Genomic DNA, 12,581 nt, shown 5'->3' on the forward strand with positions numbered 1-12,581 from the left:
AAAATTATCATAAGTCACTTTTTTCAGTGCCATTGTAACTTTGAACTGTCACTAAGTGAACGATTGTAAGTCAAGGAGTACCTATGTTCCCTTAAAATTCTATGGAGCTTTCATTCTGAATAAAAATAGATATGATCAGGTGCACATTAAATTTACATCGCTACACTTCCAAAAACAAGGCAGAGAAAAGTTATACAGGAGTTCTTGTTCAGTTACTGTTCAAAAATAATTTTCTGACCAATCCTTGCATTTATGACCTTCGCAGGTCTATAAAGTAAAGCTGAAGAAAAATCATAACCACAATGGCGCTTTCTCTTAGTGAAGGCTGGTTCAATTACAGTGATGGCAAACCTTTTAGAGACTGAGTGCCCAAACTGCAACCCAAAACCCACTTATGCATCGTCAGATGCCGGGTGGGTGTGGCCCATTGGGTGGGCGTGGCTGCAGTGGTAACGGCAGACTGGATGGGACTAAAAAGTTCAATCAATCAAATTCCAACTTTGCAAGATCTTTTTTTTCCCCGCAAGAAGTTGAAATTGACTGATTGATTGAACCTTTTTTTTTTGTACACGGCGGCAGAGGCCTAAAACGAAAAGGTTCTATAAAACCCAGCTGAAGGCCTAGGACTGGGGTGATGGCACGGGTGCCCACAGAGAGGGCTCTGAGTGCCACCTCTGGCACCCGTGCCATAGGTTCGCCACCACTGAATTATAATAACTAAACATGGACTACCTGTGCAGCACTGCAAGCATATCACAAAACAGACATAAGTATTAACAGGAAGTTGGTGTTTCTAGGAATGTAACTCAACATGTCTAATAAAATAAAGTAGTATCAATGCTGAAATTGTTTCCAAAAGCCACGTTTTATAAAAGTTATAAATTAGCTATTTCTGCACTAGAGAATTTCAGCCTGTAGGCCATTCAATACATTGAATATGATTTTTACATTACCCATTCAATTTTAAGATTTTTTTTTCCCACAGACCAAAATTAGTTTCAGCTAATTACTTTTATGCCAGTTTATTATCTTGAGGGAACTTCTTACATTTTTTTTTTTCTTCACTGGTTTCTTTCAAAACTTGAGGCGAGCGGGAGCAAATTAGCCGAGCTTACAAAATGGGCAGCAGCTTTTACCGGAGAGACTCACATCGTCATGCTATAAATTACGGTAGAAAATTATGGCTTCCGTTAGGGAGCTCAGAGCTACCAATCCACAGGAAACAACGCGAGGATATGTTTTCAAGACAGAGGAAGGAAAAAGAAAAAGAAAAAAAAAAAACAGGAGGAAAATCTTCTCGGGTTAAACGTTAAAGGGCCTACGTTCAAGGGGGGAAAAAACGTTCGTCACACGTAGACGGCATTATTCATGTAAAGGAAATTCCCGCGCTTGTTATTTCTCCGCATAAGTCTTCGAGCACAATATTTAAACCAGGTGGCCTACCCAGCGGAGCAAGAAAGCCCCAAACACATGGCCGAGATGAGAAACGGTAGAGCAGGAAGCGAAGAAGACCAAAGGAAAGGGACCGCCCCGCGAAGTGGAAACCAAGCCTCTCTCCTCCCACCCGCATGTGGCAACCTGGGCGAGAGTCAAAGACTTCTCGCCTTCTCCGGTCCGGAATGGACCCTCACGGCCGCTCCTTAAAATGGTGCCCGGACTAGGAGTGGACTGCCTCACCCGCTCCACCACTTACTTCTCCCACTAGCCGGGCCTGGGCACACCGCACGGGGGTGGCGGGGAGGGGGGGGGAAATGAGCGACCGGCCTCCCCACCCCACCGGTCGTCGTCGTCGTTATCGTCTTCCTCCTCCTCCTCCTCCTCCAGCCGGCCAGCCTGACTACCTGCCGCGAAAGCAAAAGAAAAAAAGAAAAAGGCCGCCGCCACCACGGTCCCGCCCCAAACTCTTCTTCCTGCAGTTGCAGTCTCCCTCTCTCTCTGTCTCTCTCTCACCTGGTCCGGCCTCCGCGTCTCCTCACGCCCGAAACAGCAGCAGCCAGGCGGCTCCTCTCACAGACTCTCTCAGGGCTGCGCCGCCCCGAACAAGACCGCCTCCCATTGGCCAACGACGAGGCACCCCTCCCTGCGCAGTAAAAGCCACCTCGATTGGCGGCAAGGTTAGCAGCGGTCGCCGCTCCGCACGCGGGACATGTTGACTTTCCGGCAAGACAGCGGGTTAGCCAATTGCTACGTCGGGAAAGTGGGAGGGAGGCGAATGAGGAAGAAGCGGAGCGCTAGCGGTGCCTGGGCTCGCGCAGAAGCGCGAGAGAGCGGTCGCGCCAGGTGGGGGAGAGGGAAGCGCGCGCAGGCTGCGCGGTCGCTAGTTAAAGGTACAAGCGCCTTTTAAAAGCACCCAGCTGGCGAGCCGGTCTTTTGGGAGAACGAGGTGGTGCCGCTCTGAAGCTCAGCCGATATTTTTTTTGTTTGTTTTTGTTTTTGTTTTGGGGCTTTTATTTGTGATGAGCATCTTGCATCTGAAAGTTAGCCAGAAACATCCTAGCGGCGTCTTAACCGCTACAGGAGCGTTAAAATGGATAGATGCGGGAGAGACAACTGCTCCCCGTCTCTTCCAAAGGACCACGGTGGAAACGCGTTTTGGGGGGAGAAGAAACCTGATTATATGCTAGGACAGTGTTTCTCAACCTTGACAATTTTAAGGCATGTGGACTTCAACTCCCAGAATTCCACAGCCAGCAATGCTGGCTGTGGAATTCTGGGAGTTGAAGTCCACATGCCTTAATGCAGGCTGTGGAATTCTGGGAGTTGAAGTCCACATGCCTTAAAATTGTCAAGGTTGAGAAACACTGTGCTAGGATTTAGCTGCCGTGGCAAAAGGTCCCGCCTTTCCCTTCAGAACGCCCCCAAACGAAATAATAGCAAAGTCACCAGTCTGGCGCTCTCCAGATTTAGACGGCTTGCCTGAAGACGGTGGTGATTATAAGGACGGTACCAAGCTAGGAAAGGCTATTTTATAGAAACATCACAGATGATAAAATATGCCGTGTCAGTTCCAGCACGGAAAAGTAATTCTGTTAACAGAGCTGAGCGGCCAGCGTTGGCATAATAAACAGATGACAAAAAGGGATTGCTGTATTCTCTTTTTTTTCCCCTGAAGAAGGGAGATATGTGGGAAGCAATTTTACCATAAATGAAGCTGAAGCTGTCACTTTTTAGGCAATAGATTTTCAGACATGGTATCGTTGCTCTAGTTTTGGTTATAAAAAGAATGGCATTCTTTCCCATATAATAATGGCTAAGCCACAATCCTGCATGCATTAACTCTGAGGTAATCATTCTTGGGAGAGTCAGTTTGATGTAGTAAGGCAGTGGTTCTCAACCTTTTTAATGCCGCGACCCCAACCGGTCGTAAGTCGAGGACTAAACCGGTCGTAAGTCGAGGACTAAACCGGTCGTAAGTCAAGGACTAAACCGGTCGTAAGTCGAGGACTACCCAACCGGTCGTAAGTCGAGGACTTTCCCTGCCCGGGAGCGCCACGCATGTGTGGTTCCGCTCCCTGCGCCAGCCGAGGCGTAGCTGGCAAGCGGCAGAGACGGAGCAGGCTGACCACCAGCTGGCCCAGCCCATGGGAGGTAAGGCACCCGCCGGAAAAGGAAAAAAAATGGCGGACAAAAAAAAATGGCGGACAGCCTTGCTTGGCGACCCCCGTGAAATGGTCGATCGACCCCAAATGGGGTCCCGACCCACAGGTTGAGAACCACTGTAGTAAGGTAATCAGGCTAGAAACCCGAGGCCATGAGTTTTAGTCCTGCCATAGGCACAAAGTCAGCAGCTGGGTGACCTTGGGCTAGTCATTCATTCTCAGCCCTAGGAGGGAGGCAGCGGCATACCACTCCTGAGGTATCTTATGTTTTCCTCAGAAAGAAAGAAAGGTCTTGCTCTTCTCTGCTATAGAATAGAAAGTTGGACAAAGAAGGCTAAACATGATGACTAGAACTCCCCAGTTTACATAGCAGTCTGTGCCGGATTTTTTGTGCATGCTGTGGAAAAATAGGAGAAAACCAATCTCTATTATGCCTCCATGGATTCCTCTCTATAAACATATAATTTGCCTGAAGTAAAAAACAAAACGCCCTCAACAATGCAAAAGTATCCCTAGTGTTTAATTTGCTCAATCCCTGTTTTACCAGCCTACAAACCAGAGTTTAGGAAGAACATATTTATATTTTTAAAAGTAAAATATTCTCCATATTGTTTTTGCTCACCTGTATGGTCCACATGCATTCTTGCTTTGTATTCATGAAACAGGGCAATCATGTATCCTTTCCTAACTGCTTGAGATGGGTTGGCTTACTTCTTCATAATGCAAGCAGCTCTGTGACATAGTCAGAAATGAACATTACTATAGCTGCTGATGTCACAAAGCAGGTGCTGACTGGAGAATAAAGGTTATACTCATGTCTATATATGTTGCAAGTGGAAGGTTTAGGAAGTCTATCCTAAAGAGACATGAGAAAGACATATTGGAGGAAAATCCAACTTTGTATTCAAAACAAAATTCCAAAGTGATCCCAAATGCACAGAAAATGCACACTTCCATAGTGTTATTGAATAGTGGATAAATTTAGTTCACTATTCAGAGCTTTTCCCCTTTCATTTTAATAATACCTTCCTGTCTTCACATGTTAATTCTCAACTAGCTCCATTCTCTATAAAGGATCTGCCTCCTTTCCTTCACCATTTATAGGGCTGCTGCACAGAGGATTTAGATTCCGCAAACAAGTTTGACACTAATGGTAGATTACTTGCCTATGCTATCAAAACATGGGGAACTGGTTAAGTTAACTAATACATGGAAGTTGTTTACACCTGTAGAAAGATTTATGTATTAATTTATTGAACTGTAGGCCCCTTTCCCCTTAAAATAAGTTCCCAAAGCAGAAACAATTTCACAAAAACACCGTATTTTAAAAAAATGAAAAACATTAATTCAGTCCCATAAACTAAATTAAATTAGACAAATACTAATAATTTAAAATGGTTTCCTTAGATGTGGCATCTAACTGCATTTCAAAGTAGACAATATACCCAGGAGATCTTCCAATTTTAATAGATACAGGCAATTCCATTTATAAAGATAATTTCTATAAGAAAGATACTGATGTCCTTCATTGTCATGGGAAAGCCTAATATCAATGACTAAGTTGTCAAAACATCAGTGATTTGAATCATAGATGTATTTATTCAAGAATGAGATTTAGTTATTTATGACACAGATTTATATGCTACTATATCCCAAGGCTATATCTGGTTTATAGGGATCTCAGCAAAGATTATTTCCTCCTGATTCAGCCAAGTAGATAAATCAAATACTGAATCAAATGGAGTACTTTCTCCTTTTTTTGCTCCAGACTTTCCATTAAAGAGTTTCTTAGATTCTGCATCAATTATTTTTCAGAACATCATGTTTCAAAATTTTAACAGCAACACTTTACATTGCCTGATACTAAAGGCATGCTTATGAACATAGTACTCTGATGGCCAATTGATTAATTTTATGTAGACATATATAAACCATCAAGCCTAAATTGGACACAATAAATAGTACTATTTTCATTGAACAGAAAGTACTGGTCAATTTAAAGCAGACTACAATGTTGTTTGGCAAGGCCAATTCATATAGAAACATGAATCAGTAATATGCTTAGACAGAGACAGCATGGCTGAAGGTTTCTCCTGATATTATAGATTACTGTATGTGGGGAGAATTCAGCCAGACAATATCCTATGGGCATTTTGACATTAAAAAGTCCAGAGGAGTCTTATATAGCATTGGAGTCTGCAGTCTGCATCCGGTACCGTGATCGTGTCACCTGGGCCCAATGACACGATCACGGTACCGGATGCAGACTGCAGACTCCAATGCTATATAAGACTCCTCCCATATTGCTGTATCATGGCCCTGATGATGCCGGACGTTTTTAGGTTCAAAATATTGTGTAAGCCCAGCCATGAAAAGAAGGCACAATGTGAAAAATGGTCCACTTGAATGTAGTGTATGTCAGAGTTATCACTGAAAACCAAGCTATTGTCACTTCAAAACAGATCTGATCATGGTCTGGAATGACAGTGGCTTGGTATATTCTACCTGGCTGCATTTTTTAAACTTACTGCATCAGTGGTCTCAAGATCAATGGTATTTTAAAAATAAGACAACATATTAAGCTTTAAATCTCAATGTCATGGTTCTGATAGATGAGACCAAATAAAGCAGAACTCCAAGGCTTGAGTTTTACTCTAAGAACATGTTTATTGGATACAAAGTATCGACATGATCAAAAGTGAAACCAAGACTAAAGTTCCCTCCAAAAGCAACAATATTACAAAGTTAAAATTCCCACCCCAAATCTATGCAATCAACTACATTTCCCAATAGAATAGTTTGGCGGGCTTTCTGACATTAGACTCAACTCCCTAGCTGAGGAAACAGAAATGACCTTGGTTCCCACAGGACAAAGAATTGTTTAGGCTAGCATAGAACTTCCCATACATCTTCCCCCCAATCTCGTGGCAACCGAAAATGAACAAGATGGTTTCAGTCAGGTTCATTGCAGGTTTAACACTCAACTTATTTCTGAATCAATATAGAGTTATTTCTCTCCACCCAAAAGACAAGAATTTCAGAATTGTATAGCTTATCCTATTCATTCATGCCAACAGCAAGTTTACTGCAACTCAAATGAAATAATATTGAGTATTGTTTTGTTTTTTTGCTGATGAGAGTATTAATGAATTTTCATTTATATTTAGGTTTTTTCTTTCTAGTATGTTTTGAAGGGCAAAGGCTAAGGATTAGAGATGATATAATATGAATGAAGTATCATATTATTTTTTGGCGGCAAAGGTGTTAGCCTTTGCCGCCAAAAAATAATGTGATACTTCATTCACATTGCAATATGTTAGAAGCTGCCAAGAGACTCAGCTTTGTGGAATATCTGTGTTAAGGAAAATAAATAAAAATATCTACATTGTTTTTAAAAACAGCCATAGTTATTAATATACACATTGTTTTGACTGATCATCTCTGAAGTTGACAATGTAGGTTTTCATACCATCTCAGACAAACAATAAACATCACCCCATTAAATAAAGGAGTTGGCATTTATGAGTCCCTAGAGGGGAAAGGTGAACTGAGGTTGGCATATTCAGAGGCTTGCAGTGCAGAACATAAATGTCAGCAGAAAGCACTGGGTTGTTAGTTATTTAGGAACAAGCAGTAGAGCTGAACCTACTGAGCAAAGCTGAACACATGTGCCTACTGAACTACTGTTCTTTTAATACATGCAACTATTTTCATATGTACAGAAATTGTAGGTTATTGTAAGCTAGTTTGGGTGACTTTTTCATTATATTCAAATCAAGTTTAAGCATTTTACATTTCATAATTAGATTCTGTATCAAAATTTTGCAATATGTAATGACACAATAGATCTATTGTGGATCTATTGTGAAATCTATTTGGGAAGCTTATTGGTTCCTGAGAACAGATTTTAAAATTGCTGAAGGAGGAGAGATGTCTAAAATAATCTGCTGCAAGACATGTCTGTGCAATATGCTCCATTTCCAGGTCTTTGATTAGAGGTGAAGTTTATACATTTGGAGATATTTAGTTCCCTTTGGTTAATAATAACAACAACAACAACAATAATAATAATAATAATAATAATAATAATAATAATAATAATAATAATAATAATAATAATAATACCCATTGTCATCGGGGCACTGGGAACCATGTCCAAAAACTTTGCAAAGTATTTCAACAAACTGCAGCCTCCTGCAATAACTCCAGCAATGCTACAAAAAACTGTGCTACTCGGAACATCTTACATTTTAAGGAGGTACCTGGTTGATACCTAGGATGCTGGCAGCAACCCGTGTCAACCATCAGTGCCAGTCAATTTGAATATTCAGTTGACTGAGGTTCATGTCTAATGAATAAATAATAATGATGATGATGATGATGATGATAATAATAATAATAATAGTAATAAGCTGGAAGGGATCTTGGAGGTCTTCTAGTCTATACCGTTTCAGACAAATGGCTGTCCAGTCTGTTCTTAAAAACTTCCAGTGTTGGAACATTCACAACTTCTGGACACAGGTTGTTCCACTGATTAATTGTTCTGTCAGGAAATTTCTCCTTAGTTCTAGGTTGCTTCTCTCTTTGATTAGTTTCCATCCATTGCTTCTTGTCTTGCCTTCAGGTGCTTTGGAGAATAGCTTGACTCCCTCCTCTTTGTGGCAACTCCTGAGATATTGGAACACTGCTATCATGTAATCCCTAGTCCTTCTTTTCATTAAACTAGACATACCAATTCCAGCAACCATTCCTTGTATGTTTTAGCCTCCAGTCATCTTTGTTGCTCTTCTCTGTACTCTTTCTAGAGTCTCAACCTCTTTTTTACATTGTGGTGACCAAAACTGGATGCAGTACTTCAAATGTGGCCTTACCAAGGCATTGTAAAGTGGTATTCACACTTCACGTGATCTTGATTCTATCCCTCTGTTAATGCAGCCTAGCACTATGTTGGCTTTTTTGGCAGTTGCAGCACACTGCTGTCTCATATTTAAGTGATTGTCCACTAGGACTCCGAGATCCCTCTCACAGTTACTATTGAGCAAGATACCATCTATACTGAATCTGTGATTTGGTTTTTCTTGCCTAAATGTAGAACCTTAGTTTTTTACCATTGAATTTCATTTTGTTATAGCGCCCAATGTTCAAGTCTGTCAAGATTCTTCTGTATCTTATGCCTATCTTCTGGCTATTCCTGCCAGCTTGGTGTCGTTTGCAAATTTGATGAGTTCCCCATATATCCCCTCATCCAAATCATTGATGATGATGTTGAAGAGCACTGGGCCCAGAACAGAGCCCTGGAGCACCCCAGTACACACTTCTCTTCATGTAGATGCGGTTCCATTGAGGACCACAATTTGTTCTTTTGCTTTTCATTATATTGTACGTTGGTTTTCCCCAGAAACAGTATATCCTCCTCTGAAGAAATATTAGGCCCTTTTATAACATACCACAAAGACTAAGTTCATAGATTTGTTATGGTGTGTTAAACACAGCAATCAGCTGAGTTATTATTTATTTTTCTTAGTTAAAAGATTTGCATAGCCACCCATTTTAAAACACAACAAAACCAAGAACTATAAAATCTGAAACCATAAAATCAAAACAAAATTGGTATGTCAACCATCCTCTCGGAATGCTTCATATCCAACTCTAGTTTCATTGTACTCAACACCTGGGTAAAAAGCCAGGTCTTGATGGCCTTCTGAAAGACTTGTGTGGAAGCCTGGTGACTCACTGGGGGGATAGCATTCCATAAGGTATAGGCAGCTATGGAAAAGGAATGCTTCCAGGGTTCCAAGAGGGACCCAATAGATTTCAGGGAAGAAGCCTAAAGTGTGGCTACCTTATCTGACTTGGCTGTGTTCTGGATGATTTGTAGCTTCCGAGAGGTCTTCAAGGGCAGCCCCATATAAAGCACGTTCCAATAATCCAAATGGGAAGTGACTAAGGCATGAGTGACTGTGAACAAGGCCTACCTATCCAAGAAAGAGTGCAATTGGCGCACAAGGTAAAAATGCCATTTTCTGCACATATATTATTATTGCAAGGTATTTAAATTACCCTAATTTAATATGGTACTAGAAGAGTCCTAATGGGCGGGCAGCAAATCAGATGGAACTTTTCAAGAATAAATGTAGATTTTGTTGAAATGTTGACTTTAGTTTGTAAAAATCAGAGTGCCTATGACATTTTATTGAGTTACTAAGTAATTTCAATAGGACAAAACAACCTTAACATTTGGTAGAGTTGGGTGGGAATGTATTCTGGGTTGGTCATAGATTATAACAACAATCTGAAAATTATGTACAAATGCAATATTTACAGAAAAAAAATGGATCTATGCTTCTGAGTCTATATTTAAAGAACAATTTTTGCAATAATGTTTCAATTCCTTGCAACTTGCTCTTCTTTGGCGCTCTTAGTTTCTACTTAATGTCCTATTTCATTAATCTGTTAGTCTGCAAAAAAGTGTGCAAATTGTTAGTCTTGGAGTGAGTTATAGAAAATAAACTGGTACCTATTTCTGAAAAAGTACATGTGAAATTAGATTTTGCACTAAACAAAAATACTGCTCAACTGATCATGTCATTCATTAGAAAAATAATTATTTCATTCTAGTGAAAGATGAAATTGTTTTATACGTTGACTCAGTTTCTCATTTTTCTCATTTTGATTTAAATTAATAACAGATTTATCAGTTTTCCTTTACAAAACAAACCTACCTGAAATGTCCTGCACTTTTTAAAAAGTACTTTCAATAACATGTTTTTCAGTGTTTTCTAATATAATGCAGTTATCTTTTTCTAGCACACATATTTTGTGCATGTTTTCCTAAAGATAAATCTTTTTGTAGACTTTTTCTCCATCTGAGTGTGTACTAATTCACAAATTAGTTTAGAAATAAGTGAATTTTCAGATTAAAACTAAATTAGGTTTTTGTTGGTTCTTAGTTCTTGATCCTGTTGCATAAACATTACATGGATTTTATTATTGTAACAAAAGTTTTATTGATATCTGCAACTAGATTATATATGTCAGAGTATGGCACGTGCAGAAATAACTTATTACTTCCACTGATGTTACCCAACTCTTGCATTTCTTTAGGAAAAATATTGTCCAAATTTTATTTTCAGTTTGCAACTCCATTTTGATTCAGTTGAAGAAATTCCTTGTACAGTTTTTCTTGTGCCTCATACATTTTCTTTAATTTCTTCATCTGTCCTTTGCTGAGTTCTTTGCCTTCTACATCATGGGTTGGAAGCCCCTAAAAAATATTAATTCAATATCAATGAGTGAAGAGATTTCAGTTTCAAATACTTATATGAATGAAATGATGATCGGAATGGCCTTGAACCAGCCTCTTTTGGTCTCTTCCATGAGACATGTTGAATAATATTAGTGCTGTTATCTTACAAAGTTCTGCATTATAAGGATTATAACTGATTACATTTGTTAAGCACTTTAAACATTTGAAGTAATCATGATTATTTATACTGGTAGTTTTTTCCTTCATTCCTGAATCCTGAATCGTGTGTATGTGTGTGTGTTTAAAGTCACAGTATTCTTACATTTTCGTCAAATTGGGAATATTTGTCATGCTCAGATTTAAACATCTCTCCAGGTGGAATTTTCATTTTCGCAAGTTTTGCTGCCTGTAACATAAAGTAGATATCACAATTCAGGAATAAATAACATAGTAAGAATTACAGTTAGTCCTTGAATTATAACAATTCATTTAATGATCATTCAAGGTTACAATGGTATTGAAAAAAGTAACTTATGACAAGTCCTCACATTTACGACCATTACAGTGTCCTGTGGTCACATGTTCAATATTTATGACACTTGCAATGTCCTGGGGCTACATCATTGCCATTTGCACCCTTCTCATAATCTTCCAACAAGCAAAATCAGTGGGGAAACCAGGTTTACTTAACAACTATGTGATTTGTTTTAACAACTGTGGTGATTCTCTTAATGACTCCAGCAAAAGAGGTCATAAAATTAGATGTGCCTCACTTTACATCTGCATCACTTAGCGATGGAAGTTCTGGTCCTAATTGTGGGGGTAAGTTGAGAACCACCTGCACCATTGCCACAACATTTTTTGTTGCTCACATTGTAATAAACATACCCAACCTTCAGCTAAAAATAAACTTTGATCAACCCTTCAGATAGAAATAGATGTTCACGTTAATATCATAAGCATGCTATGCAAAAGCACAAAAGTCTTTACAGTGTAGAATGACTTGGACAGTGAAGGCAAAATTATCTTCAAAGTCTGTAGTGACTGTGATATCACCGCCTACCATTCAGTTCATGATATAGGTTATTTACCTCTTGTTCTTGTTTTTTCTTAGCTGCTTCTTGTTTTTTCTTCTTTTTCTCTTCTTCAATCTAGGTGAAATCATAATAAAGAATGATTATTATTTTAAAAACAATATTAAAATCACTGCACTGTATGCATATATTCCCCATCCTTCAAGTCTGATTATTCTGCATCATCACAGCAGGGTGTATATTCATGAAGAACAGTCTACCTGCTGGAGCAAAAAAAACATCTATACTAGGGTAGCAATGATATTAGGAAGATGCTGGAGGTGATTGATCACTTTAAGGACAACAGCAAAAGCATCATTTCATACCACATGGGAGAAGGCAGTGGTAAACGAGTCCCGTGTTTTTTCCAAGAAAAAGTGACTGATAATATACTGTTGGATAGTAGGCCCCTCAAGTAAGATAACAATATGCAGCAGAGGAAATATTGAGGATCTTTTGGAGTACCAATGGTGTTATGTCACAGCTAGATGTGGGATGTCTCGTCATGAAGGAAAAGTAAATTTGAAGTGGCAAAGATTGAATTACAGGGGAACATGAACTGGAAGAAGCATGAACATGAGAAAAATGGGAATGGTGGAAGGAAAAAGAAGAGGACAATCAGTTACAAGTAGATAAACTCAGAGTAGCAACACACAAGGAATG

At 39.5% G+C, this 12,581-nt stretch overlaps 2 protein-coding genes across 4 annotated transcripts in view; both read right to left on the reverse strand.

Annotated features, from left to right (window-relative positions):
- The window catches only part of NAP1L4 (nucleosome assembly protein 1 like 4), a 38,768-nt gene extending 36,686 nt beyond the window's left edge, over positions 1–2,082 (reverse strand). Inside the window, exon 1 of one of the 2 annotated variants that reach the window (XM_015822068.2) lies at positions 1,951–2,082. The gene's annotated coding sequence lies outside the window, so the exon portion shown is untranslated. The remainder of the gene's footprint in view (positions 1–1,950) is intronic. The other variant, XM_015822067.1, reaches the window with a different exon arrangement.
- A 7,673-nt stretch (positions 2,083–9,755) lies between these two features.
- CARS (cysteinyl-tRNA synthetase) overlaps positions 9,756–12,581 on the reverse strand; it is a 43,735-nt gene continuing 40,909 nt past the window's right edge. For both annotated transcript variants that reach the window (XM_015822072.1, XM_015822070.1), the window contains 3 exons: positions 11,937–11,996; positions 11,168–11,251; positions 9,756–10,863 (listed from right to left, as the gene is read on the reverse strand). In XM_015822072.1, coding sequence (XP_015677558.1) covers positions 10,729–10,863; positions 11,168–11,251; positions 11,937–11,996 — 279 coding nt within the window. In that variant the 3' untranslated portion in view covers positions 9,756–10,728. The remainder of the gene's footprint in view (positions 10,864–11,167; positions 11,252–11,936; positions 11,997–12,581) is intronic.

This window comes from Protobothrops mucrosquamatus, unplaced genomic scaffold, assembly GCF_001527695.2.
Source record: "Protobothrops mucrosquamatus isolate PMUCROS unplaced genomic scaffold, P.Mucros_1.0 scaffold1454, whole genome shotgun sequence".
NCBI lineage: Eukaryota > Metazoa > Chordata > Lepidosauria > Squamata > Viperidae > Protobothrops > Protobothrops mucrosquamatus.